The sequence below is a fragment of the Babylonia areolata genome, chromosome 27 (genome assembly GCF_041734735.1).
Source record: "Babylonia areolata isolate BAREFJ2019XMU chromosome 27, ASM4173473v1, whole genome shotgun sequence".
NCBI classification, from domain to species: domain Eukaryota; kingdom Metazoa; phylum Mollusca; class Gastropoda; order Neogastropoda; family Buccinidae; genus Babylonia; species Babylonia areolata.
In genome coordinates this window covers 6,915,235-6,940,725 of record NC_134902.1, presented here as the reverse complement: position 1 = coordinate 6,940,725, position 25,491 = coordinate 6,915,235, and the positions used below count along the sequence as shown (strand labels likewise).

General features: G+C 44.1%; 1 protein-coding gene across 1 annotated transcript; it reads right to left on the bottom strand.

Moving 5' to 3' along the window:
- Positions 1 to 14,317: 14,317 nt before the first annotated feature.
- Positions 14,318 to 25,276, bottom strand: LOC143301574 (pleckstrin homology domain-containing family F member 2-like). Its single transcript, XM_076615956.1, has 8 exons — positions 25,184 to 25,276; positions 23,047 to 23,184; positions 22,195 to 22,258; positions 19,755 to 19,880; positions 19,301 to 19,410; positions 17,490 to 17,646; positions 15,705 to 15,826; positions 14,318 to 14,456 (listed from the first exon to the last, which is right to left on the bottom strand). The coding sequence occupies exons 1-8, from the start codon at positions 25,274 to 25,276 to the stop codon at positions 14,433 to 14,435; spliced, it is 834 nt and encodes a 277-aa protein (XP_076472071.1). The 3' UTR covers positions 14,318 to 14,432.
- Positions 25,277 to 25,491: the final 215 nt, after the last annotated feature.

The window sequence follows — 25,491 nt, the reverse complement described above, 5'->3', positions numbered from 1 at the left end:
CTATCTGTTTGCTCTTCTCAGCCAAAATTTATCGCGGCAACTCAGTGATATGACATCTCGCCACTGGACGAGAAACCAGTGTGACAGGAATCATGGGTCCTCGACAGACCTGTGGTAAAGAGAACCCCCTTCTGTGGAGACCGTAATGCCACACCCCTTGCAGGGGGTCCACCAAGTGGAGGACTCTCTTGAACCTGCTGCAAGTGCCTGCCTAGGTTGGTACTGCCCCTATGTGTCTTGCTGAAAGTTCAATGCCTTGTAGCACCAGCAAAGGAGAGCCTTGAACCACCACATGAGGATGTTCAAGCCCCCCCCATCCCCCGCCTTTTTGTGTCCAAGTACACGATGTAATGTTGCCTGTGAACGCATGAATATTCTGGATGGCTTCTACCCAAGTGGAGTGGAGACAAGCCCAGCGAACTGCTGCATGAATATTTTGGATGGCTTCTACCCAAGTGGAGTGGAGACAAGCCCAGCGAACTGCTGCAAGTTCCAGAAGAGTGAAGTTTCACTTGGCTCCTGTGATGACCCAATCACGGCTGCAAGTGGGCTCCCCATTACTCACGAGGATGCATCGTGAAGAGTGCCACTTGAAGTATAGGGTCATTGGGACCCCCTCTGCCAGAAATGGGGGGAGGGGGTGGGGGAGTAGGTTAGTTATTGCTGATGTATTTCCAGGAACCAACCTCCCAGATGTGCATGGCCCTGGGCTAAGCCCTCTGAGACCAGCCTTGCTTCTGTGTACTGTGAACTGAACACTGAAACCCCTGACCAACCGATATGGACCGTATGGCAAATGTCTTCCCTAAGAAGTCGAAGAAAGTGCAATTTCCCTTTTGTTGCGACAATCCCTGATGTGTGCACAGCTCCAGAAATGTGGATATGTGAATTGTACACAGGGCCTGCGACTGTGCCAAGTGGAGTCAAGTGAGTAGGTACCTACCTAGAGGAAGTGAACTCTGAACTGAACCTGGAAACCCCTGCCAGCCCCACCGTCGGCAGAGGATGGGGTGCACTGGAATGACCACACAGGAGGGCAGAGAACTGGGTTACCCTGTCTCTCCACATGAACCTCAGGTACCGGTAGGATGCTGGATGAATGAGGATCTGGACATGCACAACCTGCAGGTTTACAGTAGGGGCACATCCCTCAACAAAACCATCCTCCACTTGGGGTCCGGCCTGAGCTCCAATCCCCCACAGTCCCCTTCCTGACTGTGTTAGGAGTTCAAGCTGTTCCACCTCAATGTATCAACAAAGACGCATTGGCCCGATCACAAACGGGAGAACCTGTGTGTCCCGGGACCTGGGATGGTCTTCTGTGAGAGCACTATCCCAAACCCGTAGGTATGCTCCGCGATGGGGACAGGTTATTCACAAGTATTGCGGCCAGTCCATTGAAGAACAGTCAGGAACAGTCAGCAACGACAGTCCATTGAAGAACAGTCAGCAACGACAGTCCATTGAAGAACAGTCAGCAACGACAGTTGGAACAGTCAGCAACGACAGTCCACTGAAGAACAGTCAGCAACGACAGTCCACTGAAGAACAGTCAGGAACAGTCAGCAACGACAGTCCACTGAAGAACAGTCAGCAACGACAGTCCACTGAAGAACAGTCAGCAACGACAGTCCATTGAGGAACAGTCAGCAACGACAGTCCATTGAAGAACAGTCAGCAACAGTCAGCAACGCCAGTCTATTGAAGAACAGTCAGGAACAGTCAGCAACGAAAGTCCACTGAAGAACAGTCAGCAACGACAGTCCACTGAACAGTCAGCAACGACAGTCCATTGAAGAACAGTCAGCAACGACAGTCCATTGAAGAACAGTCAGGAACAGTCAGCAACGACAGTCCATTGAAGAACAGTCAGCAACGACAGTTGGAACAGTCAGCAACGACAGTCCATTGAAGAACAGTCGGGAACAGACAGCAACGACAGTCCACTGAAGAACAGTCAGCAACGACAGTCCACTGAAGAACAGTCAGCAACGACAGTTGGAACAGTCAGCAACGACAGTCCATTGAGGAACAGTCGGCAACGACAGTCCATTGAGGAACAGTCGGCAACGACAGTCCATTGAAGAACAGTCGGCAAGGAACAGTCAGCAACGACAGTCCATTGAAGAACAGTCAGCAACGACAGTCCATTGAAGAACAGTTGGAACAGTCAGCAACGACAGTCCACTGAGGAACAGTTGGAACAGTCAGCAACGACAGTCCACTGAAGAACAGTCAGGAACAGTCAGCAACGACAGTCCACTGAAGAACAGTCAGCAACGACAGTCCACTGAAGAACAGTCAGCAACGACAGTCGGAACAGTCAGCAACGACAGTCCAGTCAGCAACCAGTCCATTGAGGAACAGTCAGCAATGACAGTTGGAACAGTCAGCAACGACAGTCCCTTGAGGAACAGTCGGCAACGACAGTCCCTTGAGGAACAGTCGGCAACGACAGTTCCTTGAGGAACAGTCAGCAACGACAGTCCCTTGAAGAACAGTCAGGAACAGTAGTTCATTGAAGAACAGTCAGGAACAGTCAGCAACGACAGTCCATTGAAGAACAGTCGGCAACGACAGTCCCTTGAAGAACAGTCAGGAACAGTCGGCAACGACAGTCCCTTGAGGAACAGTCGGCAACGACAGTCCCTTGAAGAACAGTCAGGAACAGTCAGGAACAGTCAGCAACGACAGTCCATTGAGGAACAGTCGGCAACGACCAAAGGAGAAGGATGTAAGGTATCAACAAACTTGCATGAAAATAATGCATAAAAGGTTGGCAGAGACAAGACAATTTGATAATGTCACTTATCTGAAAAATGACGGCCATTGAGAATGATTTTTTTACCTCCTGCCAGAAACTCTTGGTAATGCAGTGGGCATCCGCAGAAGAGCACCAAATGTGTAGGGTAATGGGCTGAATCCGGGGAGGATAGGACCTGGGTCATCCCGGGCCCTCCCAGCCAGTTTGACATGGCATAGTATACGACACCAAATACATATTCAGAAAAACAACACATAATCATAATTTTATTCTTGTGTACATGTGGAAACAAAAATCAGACACTGAAGATTTTAAACACTCATCACACATTCTCAATGAACACGGTGACGCTCGCACTATCGCCGAGTTGTTACTTGTATTTCATCTCGATATAAAACATACCAGAAGGATTCAGTGTGAGTCAGAATCCGACCAACAAAATCAGATGAAAGTGTATTGGCGTTAGATCTAAGCAGAGCACAACCAAGAAGAGAGAGAGAGAACAAAAAAGCAAGTCTTGTTAGTCACAATTCTTCACGACAAAATGAAACGACGACCAATGTGTGACGGAGTATGCAATATTCTTCATACAGATAATCATATATAAATATAAATAAACCAAGGGTGTAAAAAGAAATCACAAGTCCTTGACAATATATTTCTGGCTTGCTGGAACACAAGTTGTTAGTTAATGAGAATCATCGGCATAAGACATGAAGAAAGACCCATACATTCCCTCCTGTGGTAGCTCTGACAACCAACAACATTACCCCATTGTTCTGCTTACAACCGTCAGCATATCTTTCTATGGCTGTGGTTTCCACAACCATCTACAAACTCCCCAAACCCTCCTGTAGTGATTCTAACCACCATCATATCCCCCACACCCTCCTGTAGTGATTCTAACCACCATCATATCCCCCACACCCTCCTGCGGTGATTCTAACCACCATCATATCCCCCACTACCCTCCTGCGGTGATTCTAACCACCATCATATCCCCCACTACCCTCCTGCGGTGATTCTAACCACCATCATATCCCCCATACCCTCCTGCGGTGATTCTAACCACCATCACATCCCCACTACCCTCCTGCGGTGATTCTAACCACCATCACATCCCCACTACCCTCCTGTGGTCATTCTAACAACCATCACATCCCCATTACCCTCCTGCGGTCATTCTAACAACCATCATATCCCCATTACCCTCCTGTGGCGATTCTAACAACCATCATATCCCCCCTACCCTCCTGCGGTGATTCTAACCACCATCATATCCCCCCTACCCTCCTGTGGTGATTCTAACCACCATCATATCCCCACTACCCTCCTGTGGTGATTCTAACAACCATCATATCCCCACTACCCTCCTGCGGTCATTATAACAACCATCATATCCCCACTACCCTCCTGCGGTCATTATAACAACCATCATATCCCCACTACCCTCCTGCGGTGATTCTAACCACCATCATATCACCCATACCCTCCTGTGGTGGTTCTAACAACCATCATATCCCCACTACCCTCCTGCGGTGATTCTAACCACCATCATATCACCCATACCCTCCTGCGGTGGTTCTAACAACCATCATATCCCCCATACCCTCCTGTGGTGATTCTAACCACCACCATATCCCCACTACCCTCCTGTGGTCATTATAACAACCATCATATCCCCACTACCCTCCTGCGGTGATTCTAACCACCATCATATCACCCATACCCTCCTGTGGTGGTTCTAACAACCATCATATCACCCATACCCTCCTGTGGTGATTCTAACAACCATCATATCCCCCCTACCCTCCTGTGGTGATTCTAACCACCATCATATCCCCACTACCCTCCTGCGGTGATTCTAACCACCATCATATCCCCCATACCCTCCTGTGGTCATTATAACAACCATCATATCCCCACTACCCTCCTGTGGTGATTCTAACCACCATCATATCCCCCATACCCTCCTGTGGTCATTATAACAACCATCATATCCCCACTACCCTCCTGCGGTCATTATAACCACCACCATATCCCCCATACCCTTCTGTGGTGATTCTAACCACCTTCATATCCCCCATACCCTCCTGTGGTGATTCTAACCACCATCATATCCCCCATACCCTCCTGTGGTGATTCTAACCACCATCATATCCCCCATACCCTCCTGTGGTGATTCTAACCACCATCATATCCCCCATACCCTCCTGTGGTGATTCTAACAACCATCATATCCCCCATACCCTCCTGTGGTGATTCTAACAACCATCATATCCCCACTACCCTCCTGTGGTCATTATAACAACCATCATATTCCCTATACCATCCTGTGGTTGTACTTGCAACCACAAACATATCCACACAGTACAAATGCACACACTGAGGAATTTGCGTAAAGTAAAAAGCATTTCCAAACTAGGTGAAAGTCGAACCCCACTGCAGATGTATAATATTACACACAGTGTATCAGCACTAAAAAAAAAAAAAAAAACCTGAAGGTCATAATTATCATCAACAAGGTCACTGCAGAAATGCACACCAAGGCACTCAACACAGTGCAAGAGTGATTGAATAAAAACACACCTTTTTTTTGTTCGTTTGTTAAAGCACATGCATATTCAGCGAAGTTGTCTGCATGAACATGTCACGCAGACATCTTCCATGTCTCTTGCTAAAATAGGTACGTTGGATGATTAAAGTAAGCACACTATCCCAAACCAATCTTTCCCACACAAATGTAACAGTGAAATCTACAAAAAAAAACACCAAAGCTTATGTTTATCATTTGTAACGCTTAATGCTGATGTTAGGCACAATATTCTTCACTGCTTCAACAAACCATCCAATGCTGCTTACATCCAACTTCTTGCTTATTCACAGATAACACACACACACACACACACACACACACACACACAGTTTCCCAAGAAAAAAAGGATAAATGCCACCATCCTAACCAACAACAAAAAAATGTTTCCCAATCTTTCATGATGATAATGTGCATTATTCAGCACATACCCTGCTGAAACATATTTGGAGACAATCAGCAAAGAATAAAAAAAAGAAAAAAGAAAAGGTGAAATCGAAGAAAATAAAAAGAAAAGGTGAAATGTTTATGAAAACAAACTACTTGCAATACCCTTTGTGGAGAAAAAACGGTGAAAAAATACTAGTTTTGTTCAGACTAGAATCCTGGGGACCACACAGAGACGGGGGAGTAAGATCCAGCAAGGCAAACCTGTGCTTTCGCACACTCTCTAACGCACACATAGCATACACAGACCCACACTTAACATTGTCTCTCAAAAAGATGTACAGATACCTGGAATAAAAGCCAACAAGATTCTTCGATGTTCATAACAAAGAATTCAACACACACAAGCACACAGCCACACATCTGGCACTTGCGCTAAGACCTGAAGAAAGGAAACTAAACTGCCTGCACTAATCTTATTGTTTAACAGTAAGACAGATACATAACCACCCTCATTTGATCAGTCCCTTAAAACAGATGGAACGCTAGTCCTCTGCTCCAAGGAAAAACCCGAATGACTTGAGGAGCAAAAAGGCACATCAATAGTAAGCTAGTGAGTTACTAACAAAACATGCCAAAACACTGTTTTGATCACCTGGCTGTGACATCCCCAAAAGAGTTCATCCACAAAAGAACTTGCATAATTCACATTCCCCACCCACATTCTAAAACAAAGCAAAGACCATCTCCAATGGATACAATCACATGAGAAGTGGAAACATCCTGCAAAAAACTAGTTGAAGCCCCAAACCAACTGACCAACCAGCCTTCTGCTTTGCAGTTTGGCGATGGGTGGTGTATGTAACAGATACCACACAATGGGGCTGAAAAATACTGTTTTTCAAGTGCCTATGCACCAATCTCATCTGGAGCAATTCCAAACAAATGTAGTTTGAAACTACAAAATAGACATGTGCCTGTGTGTTCATTCCTGGTTGTAAATAAATATGCAGGTGGACAGGTTTCAATGATACATTGTTTTACAAAGTACGGTAAATCCTTGTAAAAAGACAACATTCTCAATGTTGTGCAAAATTTGTCAAACTGTTAATAATTCCACTAACAATCTGAAACACAGTAAACAGACATGGTGGGATGCAATCAAACAAAACCTACCTAATATCTCACTGCAAAGGTGTGCAAACGAAACGTCATTCATTAAGGTGTGCAAACGAAACAAGTCCAGTTATCAAGTCCTTATAACAATATCATGGTGGAACGATGCCCACATTCTTCCATTCACGTTTAGCTGATCTTTGTACAGCTGAAGATACAGCAGTCTGAAGTGTGAAGTGCACACAGCGAAGTGCACACATGCATTCAGTTACATCTGTGCATGTATAACGCAGTAATCCTCAAGGCTTAGCTGGATCTACTATTTGTTTTCAATATTTCATTTCTTTTTTAATCTGGATAACAACACAGACACAATATCAAAGCCCATATATAGCAAAACACTATCATGTTAATAATTCTTCAATTACTTGTAACTGAACATTTCTGCAATTCTGTTTGACCGGAAAAACTGCTTAAATTTCTTAAATCTGTTTATGTTTCATCATAATTATGAGTGCAGTATAGAAATAAACACTTAAAAAACAAAAGCAAACAACAACCAAAAAAACTGATAAGGAGTAAGTATAAAATTTGAGAATTAATCCAGTCGCAGGCATGACCATGCGTCACGCACCCAGAAATCAGATGATTTTTCATGATTTTTTTTTTTAAATCACAAAAAGTCCACCCAGATACTCAGACAAATTAGTGAACAAAAGAAAGTGCAAAACATAAGGTTCATAAATATTCTTAACTCTTCTTTGTGGATGCTGATATTACTATTCCACAGTCCGCACAAAAATGTATCGCAACGGTCCCGAGAAAAACAGATTTTGTGATGTCAGTCACCGAACAATCCTAGTCACTATTTTTTTCCTAATTACATGTTCGGTTCCTTGGTATCCATTTGAAACACTAAAAAAAGCACCACTAAAAGGCTTCTGCTTCTTTATCAGAGCCTTCTTGTAACACTAATTCATCAGTTTATTGCAGCCTAAAACGTCAAGTTGATCGATTAGCCACCAATTCACTGAACGCGTCAAGTCTAAATTTAGTTCGTCTTTTCAGTGTTGACACAAATAAGGGAGGGAAATCCATCAAAGTAAACATATATTATTTCCCTTAAAGTGTTACGGTCTCAGTAAAAATCTTGAGATTCTTCCAGTCAAAATTAATATAAGCGGAGCAACTTTGACGCTAAGGTCATAGATGTGGAACAGCACGATTGAGTGAACAGCAAATTCTTCCCCCCCACCCCCTGATGTTCTTAGAATGAAAATTTCTACCGGAATTTTTCTCTGCGTTTTGTTTAGTAAGAAGCAAGAGCAGAAGAGCATTCAGCACACTGCTCCACAGCTCTGTACGATTGTGTCTTGTCCAGCTATGACCACTATTCTACTATGATCATTGTTTGACCTATCCTTGAGTATGCTGCATCTGTGTGGGATCCCTATACAGCCAGTGAACTCCAGGCCATCGATAAAGTCCAGCACCGAGCAACAAGATGGGTCACAAACCGACATCAACAAACGTCTTGTGTCAGCTCCATCCTTAGTTCCCTCAACTGGTACCCTTTACAAGTCAGACGGAAAAAATATCGCCTGGAGATGTTCCAAACGTTCCACGATGGTCTCATCTCCATTAACTCAGTCTGCCTACCAATACCATCAGACAGAAGGCTGAGCTCTAGGAAAAACAACACCTGCAACTATGACATCCCTGCCTGCAGGACGCAGTACAGAGTGAGACAGATGTCTTTCTTCCCTGTACCATTCTGGAATGGAATACACTGCCCCAGGAGGTTGTTACAGCCGAGTCGCTGGACTGCTTCAAGTACAGATTCGCCTCCTGCCTGTGACACACAGAGCAGACTCACCACCACCACCCCACTACCCCCAACACCTCCTGAATACACAGCTCACCTGTGAATGCGCAGGTCCACAAAACACACCAACACTTGGGCTGCCACACATAAAAGACGGGGGGTGTGGTGGGTGGGGGACTGTAAGAGGAACTCATTCCAGCGACACCCTTAGAAAGCCTTCAGGAACACTCTGCATTTCCTACTTCCATTTTCCCTCTCCACTGTTCTCCAATTGCCAAAGCCATCACCACAAACATTAAGTACATTGTAAAGCAGAGGGTTAGAGTCCTACCATCAATTTCCTTTCCTGTTTTCTTTTCCAATACATGGTCAAAAATCAACAGTGTATCCTGGATGAAAACAATCACCATGAAATACCTGACTTCTGAGACAAGTTGCCTAAAATGAATAAAATTAAGCACAAGTAATCAATTGTAGGTAATCAGCAATCTTTTGAGTCCAAGCAAACGAACTAGACTTGGCCAGGACCCGTGCAAAGAACCTGGAAGTAGTGATTTGTAAACAGGACACACCGTTTATCGGTACCATCAGCCTGAAACATGGTTTGAATCAATTTTCATGGCAAGGGGTCAGCAAATGACTGGGGAATTCGACAAGAAACCTGGCAAAGAATACTTCTCTTCAAACCAATCAACAATCACATTCCCACTCCCAAGGAATGAAGAAGACACGGGCAAGTACCAGTAATTCATTCCTGCCTGACTTCAAACTGGACTTAACACAAGATGTCTTTGTGCTGCCCACCACACATAAAAGAAACTATTTGGGCTGACATGAGATTACAGATGGTCTTTAATACTGGCTCATCAACAATACTGTCAGACTGCTCACTTCACAAGAAGAGAGGTGGGAGAACCATTCCTTTACTGATTGATCGCCCAATCATTTCGTTTTCTCCGCAAAGCTGGGTATCAGTTTGCACAGGACAGGAATGTCAGACCACTGCCGGAGTCTGCACTAGTGGGTCACGGTAAGTATGTGTTGTTAACACTGGAAATTTTCATTGCCTGGTTTACCAACACTGTAGATGTCACAGTTCCCTTCTCCCCTCCCTCATATCTTGGTTCCTCCCCCCCAACCCCCCTCCCCACCCACCCCCCTTCCCCTATACTTTAGCCTCCCCCTACACCATAAATCAGTTCTCCTGTTCCCTCATATCTTCCCTCCCACCCCTCTTACAGTCTTCGGCTCCCTCTCACACATGTTCTACACATGTAAGGTATTATGAAGTCTCTTCTCTCTCTGTCTCTTCTTTAATGCAGCATAATATTTAGTGGTTCAGTACACATCACAAATCATAGCAGGGTCAGGGCAAAATGAACCATACACTTCTGAGAAATCCCTGCACACACACACATTATGCATGGACATGTTTCTATCACACACACACACACACACACAGCAAGGTCATCCAACAATTACAATTCATTCTCTCTCTCATTTTACAAAGCGTTTGGCTAAGTGTACAATGCATTCGTTATTAAATATCAAAGAATATTCTGATCATGCAGCGTTTTAAGAATGTCACACATGGCTTTACAAATTTTTTTTTCAGAACACAAAAAATATAAGTAATCCATAAAAAAGAAACAACCATTCACCCCCACCACCCACGCACTGAAGATCAATTGATCACAACCTCTGAAACTACTACAGTCAACCTCTGGAACAAAGTTATTCGGCAAGCTCCAAAAACCAAAAAAAAAAAAAAAAGTGTAAAAAAACTGGATAAATAGGACGTCATTCTGGCAACTTACTCCATAAAAATGTTTCAAGACCACAAAGAAGAGAGTGGTAAAGATCTCTGTAACACACACACACATATGCACATACACATTCATTCTCACACAACACACATAAACAAATGAACACATGCAAGCACATACATGTACCTGACAGCAGAGAGAACACAGGAAAGAAAAAGAGAAGTTAACAGTTTCTGTTTCAAAGAGGCGTCAAAGCATGTGGACTGATCCCTATGTACTGCACATCTGCTCGACCGCGTGTGTGCGCGTGTGTAGGGCATTTTATGTCTTGTGTGTGTGTGTGTGTGTGTGTGTGTGTGATTGTTCATGTCTACAGTTTGTAGTATTGGCTTAGTGTATACACTCACACACACACACACACACACACATGTGTTGTTTTTTCATGTGCAGAGGTATGTTAACATGTACTAGTGCATATGTCCAGTTTCATGTGAGGCGCTCACAGCCCATTATACGAGGAGTTTGTGCCATACAAGTACAATCTCTTATGAATATCATTATCTGCTTGAAAAAAGAAGAAAAAAAATTAGGTTTGGGGGTGGTTTGGCAAAGCAGATGTCTGACCTATCTACCATAGGTAGTTAAAACAAACCTTTAAAATGAAATAAATATGGAAACACTTCAGGATTAAAAAAAAAAAAAAAGATAAAAGACACAAAAAAGGCAAAAGACTGAAAGAAAGTCAGCATAAAAATGTGCCACCTTCATATGCATGCACACAAACACACGCGCACGTGCGCATCACACACACACACACTCACACACACACACACACACACACTCACACACACACACACACACACACATGCCCCAATTAACAGTCTCTCAGAGACCCAGGCCAAACCCTCCACAGAGGTGAACACACCAGAGAAGAAAAAAACCAAAAAACAAAAAACACACAAAGAAAAATGGTGACACTGCCGAGAACCCAACAACAACAACACAAGAGATGCTGGAAGAGGAAGAACATAGGAACAAAGAAACACAAAGAAAAACAATGACAACACTGAGAACCCAACGACGACAACAAAGAGATGCTGCAAGAGGAAGAACATAGGAACAAAGAAACACAAAGAAAAACAATGACAACACTGAGAACCCAACGACGACAACAAAGAGATGCTGCAAGAGGAAGAACATAGGAACAAAGAAACACAAAGAAAAACAATGACAACACTGAGAACCCAACGACGACAACAAAGAGATGCTGCAAGAAGAAGAAGAAGAAACAAAGAAACAAAGAAAAAAGGTGACATTGCTGAGAACCCAACAACACATTGAGATGCTGCAATAGGAAGAAGAAGAAGAAGAAAGACACACATATATCACAACATCTATTCATCCACGGCCCACGCCAAGAGAAACTCAATCCATATCCTGCCCACCATTGTTCGAACAAAGGATGGGGGGGGAAACAGCCTGTTTTCCCTTGAACAGGGGAAAAAAGCAACAACAACAACAACAACAACAACATCATAACACAAAGCAAGAGCCACAAAAAAAAAAACCCAAGAAAAATGACGACCAAAAGAACAAAAAAAAAACCCGCATAGTGAGGGGTCCTTCGTTCACATTATCATTACTCTCTCTCACACTCTCATTCCCTCGACCGCTGGGGTCGTTGGGGGGACATGAGGAAGATGTCATAGCTTGCCACGCCGTTCTGTTTGCAGCTGTCATGAGGAGATCTGGCATCGTCATTTTGGTCCATTCCTTGACGCTGTCGGACCAGCTCTTTCTCTGCCGCCCCCATCTGCACCCTCCCTCTACAGTCCCTTGCAGGATGGTTTTGGAGAGGGTGTTATGTCGTATGACGTGACCAAACCATGCCATCTTCCGCCGTTTGACAGTCGCCAGCAGTGGCTCTTGGGGCCCAACAAGGTTGCTGACCAGGTTCCGCACATAGTCATTGGTCTTGTGCTCCTTGTATGAGATGTGTAGTAGTCTCCTCAAGCACTTGGTTTCGAATGCTTGGATTCTTCTTTCTGTTTCTGCCATCAGTGTCCATGTCTCACATCCATATAAGAGGATGGAGACCACCAGTGACTTGTAGAGCAGGAATTTTGTGTGGAATCTGATGTTGCTCTTCCATGCCCTGTTCAGTCTGGCCATCGCTGCCGTTGCAGAATTAATCCTATTTTGGATTTCTGCTGTGCAGATGCCGTCTTTGGACAGGGTTGCTCCCAGGTACTTGAAGCTGGTCACTTCTTCCAAGGGCTCACCACTCATGGTTATGCTGGCACTGATGTAATCATTACTCTTGTTGCTAAAAGTCCAGCCGACCGCACAGGGCCATATCAGGACTGTCAAACCATACAAATGCTCAACCACGTCAACACAAAACTGCCACATCAACAATAAAACACTAAGACAAACCCACAAAACGGTTCATGACACAGTATCCCAACCATTTAGCTTCTTATGGCAAATAAGACTAGGCCATGCTGAGGACGCCAGCCATTCCGCTTAATTTATCATCCCCAGATTACAAAAAATTGCAAAAAAGGAAAAAAAACAATACTTCAAAGCCAAACAAGAAATACATAAAAAGGCCATATAGGCAAATAACACTGCAGAATGGGCAGCTAGTGCCCATCTCAGTATTTATATCGCACTACCTAATTGCCAGAGCAACACAGCACATAGACTGTGGAAAAGAGAAAAAAAGTGAAAAGGCTTGCTTGAAAAAAGAAAGGGGAATGGACTGGGAGGGCAGAAAAAGGAGACAACAGTGAAGACAGAAAAAAGGCAGAAACAACGAGAGTGACAGAAAAGAGGAAATCTCTAGCACAGAATTTCCAGAAGGCAGGGATGCTGTTTATACTGAAAGACCCCCGGCATCCCCACGGGGGAACTTTTGTTCACAAGAAAAAGAAAAGAGTTATCTGCCCCCTGTTTAACCCCACAACTGCTGACCAAAGCTGAAATGGGATCAGTGTGACATGAGATTAAAGTACGGATACAACTTTCTGTGTTCTTACCACTGATGTCATTCGTTTTACTGAACAAAAGGGATGCCATCCCCCAAAGTCCAAACGCTGATTCAGTTTCTCAGGAAGGCATCACTGCATTCGGACAAACCCACACACGACCACATCCACTAGGCAGATGCCTGACCAGCAGCATAACCCTCCAGACCTTGACTGCGTGCAGGTCTGTGTACCCATTAGAATAGATTTCTTCCACAGAATTTGGCCAGAGGGCAACACTCTGCCATAGAAGAATAGAAGATCAAAAACAGTTTTCTCAACATGGTGTTAAGAAATGGACTGGCAACTTTGAAACCGAAAAAAAAAAAAAAAAAGAGAAAGAAATTATGCTGGCACAATACATAATTGTCACAATAATGTTTTTTCAAACCTAACCACACCCCATTCCAACAAAATACAAAAACAAAATAAAACAAAATTATGCTGACACGATACATAATTCTCACAGTATTTGTTTTCTTTTAAAAACCAAACCAATTCCAAGACACTGAAAAAAATTTTTTTTCTTCCAAAAGACAAAAAAAGAAAAGAAAAAAAAAATTACTAGAATTCTCTAAAACAAATTTATACATCCTGATTATTAAGACAAATCACTGAACATGCAAGTATCAGGTTCTCTTCACATCAACATGGACTCAGCTGTGGGATCCACAGGTGTCGTGAGTTTGAAAAAAACAAACAAAGAACAAAGAAAGGTTTCCATACCACTGGCAAATGAGATGCATACGAAGCGGCCGACGACGGAGACACCACGACTGCAGCGACAGACAAACACACTGTTCCGCCATGCATGCCCCGTCGTCATTCAGCTGCCGGTGACTGGCAGAAAGGTCAAGGCCACCCTGAGAAGGGTGGGGGTGGGGGTGGAGGGCACTGAGTGGACGATGACGACCGACAAATGTCTGGTTATGTTGTAGCTGCCAAGGTATCATCAGTTGTACGTCTGGAAATGGGACTGAAAACAGAAGCACAAGAACTTACATGGTAACGACGCCTTTGCTTTCCTTCCGGTCCTCAAGTGAAAAAATGTTTAAAGTACCATTAACTCATTTTACTCCAGGTATGAGATAACTTGTACCATGATTACTTCCCCTGTGGACCAGGTTTGAGTATTCTCGTACCAATACACGATTCTAATTTCATTCATTCTTGCTTGGCACAGTTGGCGTTTTAAACCGAACCGTTTCCAGATTCCGGAAGCATGAAAATGAAGCTTTGTTTGACCAATTAAATCAACAATGGAGTGGAGTGATGGCCTGGAGGTAACGCGTCAGCCTAGCAAGCGAGAGAATCTGAGTGCGCTGGTTCGAATCATGGCTCAGCCGCCGATATTTTCTCCCCCTCCACTAGATCTTGAGTGGTGGTCTGGACGTTAGTCATTCGGATGAGACGATAAACCGAGGTCCCGTGTGCAGCATGCACTTAGCGCACGTAAAAGAACCCACGGCAACAAAAGGGTTGTTCCTGGCAAAATTCTGTAGAAAATCCACTTCGATTGGAAAAACAAATAAAACTGCACACAGGAAAAAATACAAAAAAATGGGTGGCGCTGTAGAGTAGCGACGCGCTCTCCCTGGGTAGAGCAGCCTGAATTTCACACAGAGAAATCTGTTGTGATAAAAAGAAATACAAATACAAATACAATTCTCAATCGACTTTTACTTTTTTAGTGAACCACCCTGTTTTTTCTGCAGTGGTGTCATGTAGTGCTGGTCCAGGGGAGTTGTAGCAGGCATGTAGCTGTGGGGTGGAATGAGTTAATGCACTTAAATGTCTTTCCGCTACTGCAGTTTTAAATTGTATGCTCCCACTGTTTGGCATTCACTGCTCGCTGGTCTTCGGCACCAGCCAACACTCCCTGTGTTCAAATCCCAGCTAAAACCTCATCTGTTCTGCGAGGCGTTTTTGTGATTTTTTTTTTTCTTCTCTACTGTTAGTTTGAACAGGTTTCTGCTCAAGGGCACGTCTGTGTATGGCTTTGTGTGTGTGTATGCATGCATGTGATTTTCTGTGTGCCTGTGTGCAGGAATGTTTTTTTTTAAGTGCAAAAATGAATATATTAATGATTTCTTTTTCAAAAAAGGGGGTTCAGGGGCGTGGTGTGGGGGTGGGGGGGAGCGGGCGCAGGAATATAGAGGTGGGAGGAGTAAAGGGAGAGCACTGTGCAGGCACAATGCAGGGACCACCGTGAGGCTGGACTCACGTCATCAAAGGTCACCAGGTCGTTCTGTGCCCCCGCCTCGTTCCCCACCCTGGTGTTTCTGTCGTCATCGTCGTCTGATGAATCCTCCCCCGACGAGTCGTCTCCAGTGGCTATCACTGAATCTGCAACACAACATGAACCAGTGACAGTCATCATCACAGCTACAGGCATGCCTACCCCCAAATTTGCTTTTCAGGAACAGCACACATTAGAATCAGGGGCAGGGTATTCTTTTCAGGAACATCTCAGCAAACATACACAGTCGGTGCTTACCCGCATGCATACTGGTCTTGCTGAAGTTACTTCGCCGGTGATGGAAATCGAGCAGACTTTCACAAAATGGCTTTGATACTGTTCGAACAGTTCCCGCTTTTCATCAAGTACTCTCTCTTTACTACTCTCTATCACTTCCAGTGGAGAGCAACAATCACATCAATTTCAACACTTCCCACGATAACTGATACACAGGCAATCCAGCACTAAGTCTGCTCATGAATGGCACTCAAAATGCAGTTACACTATCACCAGTGGTCGAGATACAAGAAGCGAGTTGTCGCAGAGAGATGTCACTACTGGAGGTTCATCTTTTCTTGTTTCTGCTTTGGCACAATACTGAACACGCACAAAACCCGAGTGGTTAACACTTAAAAGCATTGGGCTTTCCAAATTAAATATCCTGAGTTCAAATCCTGGTGGGTTTAAGTCGAGACGTTTCACATCTCTGAGGTCAACAGATGTACAGACCTGTTTGTGCAAGAACCTTTTCATGTGCACAAGCACACAGAACATTATTTACACACATCTCAGATCCCACTATCAGTGTCCAGTGGGTTACGGAAAAAAAGAACATACCTGGCATGTACACCTATGAAACCAGAAAACTGTTGCCTACCGTGGTGGGGTAAGAACGATCATGCATGTAAAGTCCACCTGTACACATTACACAGGTGAACATGGGTTTTGCAGCCCACAAAGGCAGCAGAAGACAAGACACAACTGACGACTGGCAAACACCTGGAATTTTTCTGTAGCAACTGCAACTTCTAAAGGACCAATCTTTCTCTCACATTAAGTGGTCTTTGGCATGAGACAATAAATCAAGGCCCTGAGCACAGCATGCACTTGGCATGCATAAAAGAACTCACAGCAACAAGAGGGTTGTCCCTGGCAAATTTCTGAAGAAAAATCTACTCTGGTAGTGAAACAAATAAACCTGTAGACAGAAAAAAACAAAAACAAACAAAAAAACAAGCACACAGTAGCACTACACTGTGGAGATGAGCTCTTCTCAAGGAGAGCAGCTTGAATTTCACAGAAGATTCAGTTTCTGTTTCTAAAGGAGGCATAACTGCATTCGGACTAATCCATATACACTACACCACATGTGCTAGGCAGAAGCCTGACGCAGTTTGTCAGGCTTTGAGTGCATGCATATATATTTGTGTGCCTATCACAGTGGATATCTTCTACAGAATTTTGCCAGAGGACAACACTCTCATTGCCATGTGTTTTTTTTCTTAGTGTGCCAAGTGTGTGCTGCACACAAGACCTCTGTTTATTGCCTAATCAGAACGACTAGATGCTCAGTTCGATTTTCCAGTCAAACTTGGAAGAAAAGGCGAGAGCAGGAAAAACCCAGACCCTCACGGACTCTATATTGGCAGATGAGTGTCTTAACAATTCTGCTACCTTCCTCCGTTGGGATCACACTAGAGAAATCTGCCATGACAAAAAGCAACACAACACATTTTGAACCAGGACAGACAGGGCCCACACAGGACTCACAGGTGGTGGGGGCACGCCCACTCTGGGAGCTCCGGGCGGACAGCTTGTGGTAGCAGGTCAGACAGACACGCAGAGGTCGCGAGGACTGCTGGGGCAGCAGCCAGCGTTTGGACGTGCAGGCGTTGCAGGCCACGATGCCACAGTGCCGGCAGTGATGCTGCAACACACCACCACTCTCCTGTCAGCTTTCACTTTCGTTTTGAGTTCCTGAAGAAAACGTCACTGTATCCTCACTCTCAGTTTCTCCTGAAGGCGTCACTGTGTTTGAACACATCCGTATATGCACTACATGACATCTGCTAAGTGGATGCCTGACCAGCAGTGTGAGTCAAAATGTGCTTAGTCAGGCCTTGAGTGCAGGTGTATATATCTGTGTGTGTGTGTGTGTGTGTGTGTGTGTGTGTGTGTGGTGTGTTGTCTGTGTGTGTTGTGTTGTGTTGTGTTGTGTGCTGCACATCAGACCTTAGTTTATCGTCTCATCTGAAAGGCTAGATGCTTACTTTGATCTTCCAGTCAAACTTGGGGAGAAAGGGCTAGAGTGGGATTCGACCTCGACAACAGCATCCATAGATCACCTCCCCTGACACACGTAGTGAAAGATCCACACCAAACCTGAATAATCCTGATTAATGTGCTCATTCACACACTTACACATGACCAACAACACTCACATGTGCCTGCACACACACACACACACACACACACACACACACACATTCATAGCAACTGGGAGAAGAAGGCTTACCTGGCACTTACATGAGTCAGTTCCCTTTTCTTCAAATAAAGGACACAACCAAGAAATGTAGCATTATTGTTGTTTTTCCCCCTTAGAACTGATACATGTATGTGAAGTAAAACAACAACCAGCTTCAGGTACTTGATAACACAGAATGTGAGTCGTCGAACTCTGATGGTTAACTTCATCACCCATGGAGTAATGGGAAGAGTTTATGTCCATGTTGATCACTGTTTTGTCTACCCAGCCCCCTCCTCTGCGCACACTATGACCAATCCTGATCTATAACAGTCTGTCATGTCCATCTGTGACCACCAGAACAGTAGATGAGGCAATTGCTGTCCTGACTATCTGGGCTTGAATTTGATTACAGTGGAGGGTGTCTTGCCCAAGTTACATCCCCACTTTCTCGGTCAAGAGGGTTTCAAGACTGTTGGTGCTGGTCAAGTCCCCAAAGGCCAACCAACCCCCAAGGCTGCAGTACTAAAAACCATTGCAATCTTACCTCCTAGTCTGAGAGTCATAGTCCTTCACAAACGACTAAGCTGTGACCATACAGCTCTCACTTCACAGCTGGCCCAACAGCAAGCTTATGTCAATGTGTGATGCAAGCTCCATTATAATGAAGGCGGGGAAGCGAGCCACACAACAGATGATGTGGAGTGTTGGCTTAGAGGTAACGCATCCGCCTAGGAAGCGAGAGAATCTGAGCGCACTAGTTAGAATCCCATAGTCGCCAGTATTTTCTTCCCCTCCACTAGACCTTAGTGGTGGTCTGGATGCTAGTCATTTGGGTGAGATGATAAACTGAGGTCCTGTGTGCAGCATGCACTTAGCACACGTAAAAGAACCCACGGCAACAAAAGGGTTGTCCCTGGCAGAATTCTGTAGAAAAATCCACTTCAATAGGAAAACAAATACAATTGCAGGCAGGAAAAAATACCAAAAAAATGGGTGGCGCTGTCAGTGTAGTGATGCGCTCTACATGGGGACAGCAACCCAAATTTCAGAGAAATCTGCCGTGACAAAAAGATACAATACAATAGGCCCCGACACTCTGACTGCCTATACCTACCCTCCTGTTGATCAGGGTGAACTCGGACTTCTTGCAGTGCATGCACGTCTTGGTGTCAGAGTCTGGCACCCACACCGGCGAGTCTTCCAGGTGATTCTGGGCCACACCGCCTGAAACACCAGCACTGCACCATCAATCCACACTGTCAATTGCCCAATCAATCCACGTGGCCAATCACACAGTACACTCCACAGTCAATCTGCACCGTCAATCATAATCAATCCTCACAAAAGCAATACGTGTTAGCAATGAATGGGTCAAGTAAGTTGAAAACAACATCAAAATGTCTTGGCGGTAAGTAAAGGATTAAGTAAGCACTACAGCAATATGTGTTGGCAGTGAAAGAGTCAAACCCTCACTGAGATCTGGATCACACCTAACTTTACAAACTTAACATCACCAGACATGACCCAAACCGCAAAACAAACTGAGAGCGGAAGGAGGGAGCACTGACGTTTGGCCAGCAATTCGTTGACGCACGTCTTGATGTGAGCCATCCACTCTTTCTTCTCCGTGGCTGTGGCTGCATACACCACAAAGGACTTGCTGGGGTTGATGATCTTCCAGCCGTTCCGCAGACCTGCACAACAGTTTCACTTTCAGTTTCAGTTTCTCAAGGAAGCGTCACTGCGTTCAGACTAAAATCAATATACCCTACACCAGATGCCTGACCAGCAGCATAACCCAACACATCTTGAGTGCATGCATATATATTTGTGAGCCTATCAGAGTGGATTTCTTCTACAGTATTTTGCCAGACAACACTCTCGTTACCATGGGTTCTTTTTCAGTGTGCCACGTGCGTGCTGCACATGGGACCTCGGTTTAACGTCTCATCCGATAACTAGACATTTAGTTCAATTTTCCAGTCATCATCCGAATGACTAGACATTTAGTTCAATTTTCCAGTCATCATCCGAATGACTAGACATTTAGTTCAATTTTCCAGTCGTCATCATCCGAATAACTAGACATTTAGTTCAATTTTCCAGTCATCATCCGAATGACTAGACATTTAGTTCAATTTTCCAGTCATCATCCGAATGACTAGACATTTAGTTCAATTTTCCAGTCATCATCCGAATGACTAGACATTTAGTTTAATTTTCCAGTTGTCATCATCCGAATGACTAGACATTTAGTTCAATTTTCCAGTCGTCATCATCCGAATGACTAGACATTTAGTTCAATTTTCCAGTCAAACTTGGGAGAAAGGGTGAGAGCGTGATTGGCGCATGATGAGCGCCTTAACCACTCTGCCACCCTCCTCTGTACAACAGCACAGCATCAACACTCAAAAGTATGAGTCAGTCATGTCCAGCTAGGTCACGTATGACCATCAGGACAGCAGAGCAGGCAACTGCAGTCCTGAACCATCAGTGGCGTATAGCTCAAGTTCCCTCCCCACTATCATGACCAAGCGGGCTTCATGACAGTGGTGTTGGGATGGTTCCCAAGGGCCAACTAGCACCTGCCGCAGCAGCACTCAAGACTTCAAGTCAGTGCAGTCTTGCCTCCTAATCTGAGAGACCTGGTCCTTTACAAAAGACAGCTCACTTTGCTGCTGGCCCAAACTGTAAGCTCGTGTGAATCTGTGATGAAAGCCAGACACTGAGCACAGTAAATAAACAGCGAGGATAAGTTTCCACTTCCTTGTGATAGAAGCTTATCATTCCTTTTGTCTTTAAATTGCAGCAGGTTGTGAATGTAGCCATTAATACTGTAAAAATCACTTAAACAAACAAATAGTATTAGTAATGATGTTACTTTTAATCATATCATGAAATAACCCCCCCCCCTCCAAAATCTACAATGATCACTTAAACAAATAAACAACAAAACATCACAACTTCAGACTAAACGTGTCTATTAAAGAACAAGCAATGGAAAAACAAACCAACTAATGTATGGAAAAAAGGACGGACAGTGGTCTCATAATGATCACTACATGGCACTGGACAGAGAGAGAGAGAGAGAGAGAGAGAGAGAGGTCTCACACTGCATCACTACATGGCACTGGACAGAGAGAGAGAGAGAGTGGTCTCACACTGCATCACTACATGGCACTGGACAGAGAGAGAGAGAGAGAGAGAGAGAGAGAGAGAGAGAGAGTGGTCTCACACTGCATCACTACATGGCACTGGACAGAGAGAGAGAGAGAGAGAGAGAGAGAGAGAGAGAGAGAGAGAGAGAGAGAGAGAGAGGTCTCACACTGCATCACTACATGGCACTGGACAGAGAGAGAGAGAGAGAGAGAGAGAGAGGTCTCACACTGCATCATTACATGGCACTGGACAGAGAGAGAGAGAGAGACAGAGAGAGAGGTCTCACACTGCATCACTACATGGCAGGGGACAGAGAGAGAGAGAGAGAGAGAGAGAGAGAGAGAGAGAGAGAGAGGTATCACACTGCATCACTACATGGCACTGGACACAGAGAGAGAGAGAGAGAGAGAGAGAGAGAGAGAGAGAGAGTGGTCTCACACTGCATCACTACACGGCACTGGACAGAGAGAGAGAGAGAGAGAGAGAGAGAAAGAGAGCCGTCTCATACTGCATAACTACATGACAGGGGACAGAGAGAGAGAGAGAGAGAGAGAGAGAGAGAGAGAGAGAGAGAGAGAGAGAGACAAAGACAGCGGTCTCATACTGCATCACTACATGACACTGGACAAAGGGAGAGACAAAGAAAGTGGTCTCATACTGCATCACTACATGACACTGGACAAAGAGAGAGAGAGACAAAGACAGCGGTCTCATACTGCATCACTACATGACACTGGACAAAGGGAGAGACAAAGAAAGTGGTCTCATACTGCATCACTACATGACACTGAACAAAGAGGAGAGACAGACAAAGACAATGGCGTCACCGTCCATCCCTGACCAACTCACTTCCATCATCCTCCACATTCTCCAGCTTGATGTTTTCTAGAGGAAGTATGTGCTGCTTGTTGTACTGAAAAAACAACAACAAAAAGCAACAAAAAAACAGGTGTCAGTTTCTCCTGGAGGAGGCGTCACTGCGTTTGCACAAATCCATACACACTACACCACATCCATTGGGCAGCTGCCTGATCAGCAGCAAAACCAAACACGCTAGTCAGTGCATGCATATCATTTGTGTAACGACCAGAGTGGATTTCTTTTACAGAATGTTTCCCCAGGACAACACTTATGTAGCCATGTTGTTGGGGTATTTTTTCCAAAGCGTCAAATGTATGCAGCATATGGGTCTATTCCAAATTACCAGACGCTCACTAATTTTCCAGTCAAACTTGGGAGAAAAGGTGATTACTCGATTCAACCCCAGACCCTCAAGGATGCTATATTGGCCTAGGGCTTACTTTCAAGATCAGGCGTAAATGCTCATAATAATAATAATAATGTGCACACACAGACACAAACGGATGCAGATACATACACACTCCCCCCCTCCCTCCCTCCCCCCACCTCCAACAAACACACACACAAACAAATGCATGCATGAAAACATTCATACTCTCATACAAGTACGTCATGTGCACAGCACATACACACACACACACACAAATACATATGCACACACATACATGTCCACACGTACCTCTCTCTCTCACAACCACACAAACAGTTGAGTACACCAACACACAAATTACAGTACTCTCACAAAAGCAGGTTCGCACACACAGGCACAAACATCTGCACACACCCCACACACACTCACCTACCCCCAATCCCCACCTCACACACACACAGCTCACCCACCTTCTTCTTGTGGATGATGATGTTCCCATAGACCAGGATGTCATTAAAGAGGAAGAACTGTCTGGGTTTGGGCTTCTTCCGACACAGCTTGGTCAGCACCCCCTCCCCCACCAACACTCGCCCCACAATGGCCAGGGGCTGTCACACCACAAAGTAAATACATGTAGGTGTGCCAATAAAAAAAAAAATAAAAAAATATATATATATATAGAGAGAGAGAGAGAGAGATAGAGAGAGATTTATTCCACTCGAAGATTTTAGGACAATGTTGAGACTGCTGTTTTATCTATAATTCTGGTTCTTAACTTCAGTGTTCATATCATGCTGGTTTTTGAGAGACCTTGAGGTCCCTGCCAGTTACAGGTAGTTTCACTTTCCTTGAGTAAGCGTTTTCTCTCTGGTCAGCAATCACAAGTGGGTAGCAAGCTGGAAGAGCACTACACGGTGCAAAACAGCTGTTGCTTGCTATGCTTACGAACCAATTTTTTGGAGGCACTTTAGGACCAATATGAGTATAAATGAGAGCTTTTCAAAACCACCACCCCACCGCAAAATGCAAACTTATACAGTTTTAACAGTTAAAAGTTTAACCAAGACTGGTTTTTTAAGCTTCCTCCATTACTTTATCAGTTTATGGAAAATGATGACATATGGGCTTGGATTTATTATCTTATATATATATATATATACATCTGTGTGATGACCAAGGGTTATCACACCATAAAACATGTACTACTGTGTCAATACAAGTGATATATAATTGTATTGTATCACTCTTGTATAAGGCAGATTTCTCTGGGTGAAATTCAGGCTGCTCTTGGCACAGTGAGTGCGTCACAATAGTGAGAATACTATCTTTGTTTTTTCGCCTTTTTTTTTTTCTGTGTGCAAGTGCATTTGTTTTCAGGCAACCAAAGTGGGTTTTTCTAAAGAATTTTACCAGGGACAACCCTTTTGTTGCTGTGTTGTTTTTTGTTGCTGTTGTTGTTTTCAACATGTGCCAAGTGCATGCTACATAAAGGACCTGTATTTATTGTCTCATTCAAATGACAATCATCCAGACCACCTAAGATCTTGTGGACTGTGGAGGGGGAGAAAATACCGACAAGAATAGGATTCGAACCTTTGTGCTCAGATTCTCTTACTGTCTAGGCAGATGCACAATCACTCGGCCACCACTCCACATACATGTAACTGTGTCGGTATAAATGATATATATATTTAAATGTGTGCCCATCTTTTGGCCGAAAGAGTGGGGATGCAATTTTTATGTTTCAGATCTCGTGTTTAATCACTTTCATTTTTTTCCTCTCTTTCTGCATTCATGGGTTGCAACTTCTGCATTCACTGGCATGCAGGTACACTAGCATGCTTTTATGTGTACATATGACCAGTTTTACCGCATCATGCAGACCGCTATACTCTGTTTTCAGGGGAGTGCACGTTGGATATGTTTCCATTCTAATACTTACCAAATTCTGATACAGATTGTGGGATCTTTTATATATGTGTAGCTGATCTTAAGCATGTGTATACATGGGGCTTAAGGCATTGACACAGGTCTGATGATATGACCTGGAAGATCTACTGAAACACAAACACACACACACACACACACACACACACACACCTGATTTCCACCCTTAACCCACAAGGACTAAGGAGCTGATTCCAGGATCAAACCCTCAAAGAATAAAATGTTCCAATCAGTATGTCAGCCATGTTACTTGAGCAGCCATTCACACAAACATATATATAAACACAGTTCTGTTTCTTTTAATAATATTCTCTAAATTCTGATACGTTGAAATTTGAGTATTCCAAGAGGAAAGAAGCTATCTGTCAACAGTATGACAGAATCTGGGAGAGGTACTACTACTATAATCATACTAGCATGAATGGGATGCTCAGACAGACTTGTAGTGGGAAAACAGAGACTACTAAAAGAAGGGTTTTATCCTTGAACTTAGCTGAAGGGTCAGAATGCATCTGGTAGACTTTACAGACAGTTAGTGCTGGAACTGCACAGGCACATGAAAAGATTACATTTGAAAAATTGCATAATAATAGCTGTACCAGTACCTAATCCATTAGACAGTATGCCTACAGACTGGGTGACGCTGTCCGTATACCTCACCTGCCCAGATGAACCGAAGCATTGCTCCACACAGTTTATCCGCCGTGTGTTCGACTCGGAGTTAACTGCAACAAAGGACACACCGTTCCACATGGAATGACTTGAAACACAGACACCTCTGTGCAAAACTTCAAAACAAAACTATGGGAAGAAAAACCCAACTGGAGACATGACAAGTTCTTTATTAACAACTAGTCAAGTGAAAATAAAGATCTGATCTTTATTGAGGGTAAAAGAATAAGCTTGTACAGCTATTTCACATCATGCCCTCAGAAAAAAAAGGAAGTAAAAAGAAAAGACAAGAAAAC

What these genes read in the sequence shown, in the direction of transcription:
- LOC143301574 (XM_076615956.1), bottom strand. Translation starts at nt 25,276, where the DNA reads ATGTGGAACGGTGTGTCCTTTGTTGCAGTTAACTCCGAGTCGAACACA. An exon ending in GCTTCGGTTCATCTGGGCAG is followed by an intron (nt 23,185 to 25,183) that starts GTGAGGTATACG and finishes GTGGTGTGACAG; the next exon opens with CCCCTGGCCATTGTGGGGCG. An exon ending in TGGGCGTGCCCCCACCACCT is followed by an intron (nt 15,827 to 17,489) that starts GTGAGTCCTGTG and finishes GTTGTGTTGCAG; the next exon opens with ATTCAGTGATAGCCACTGGA.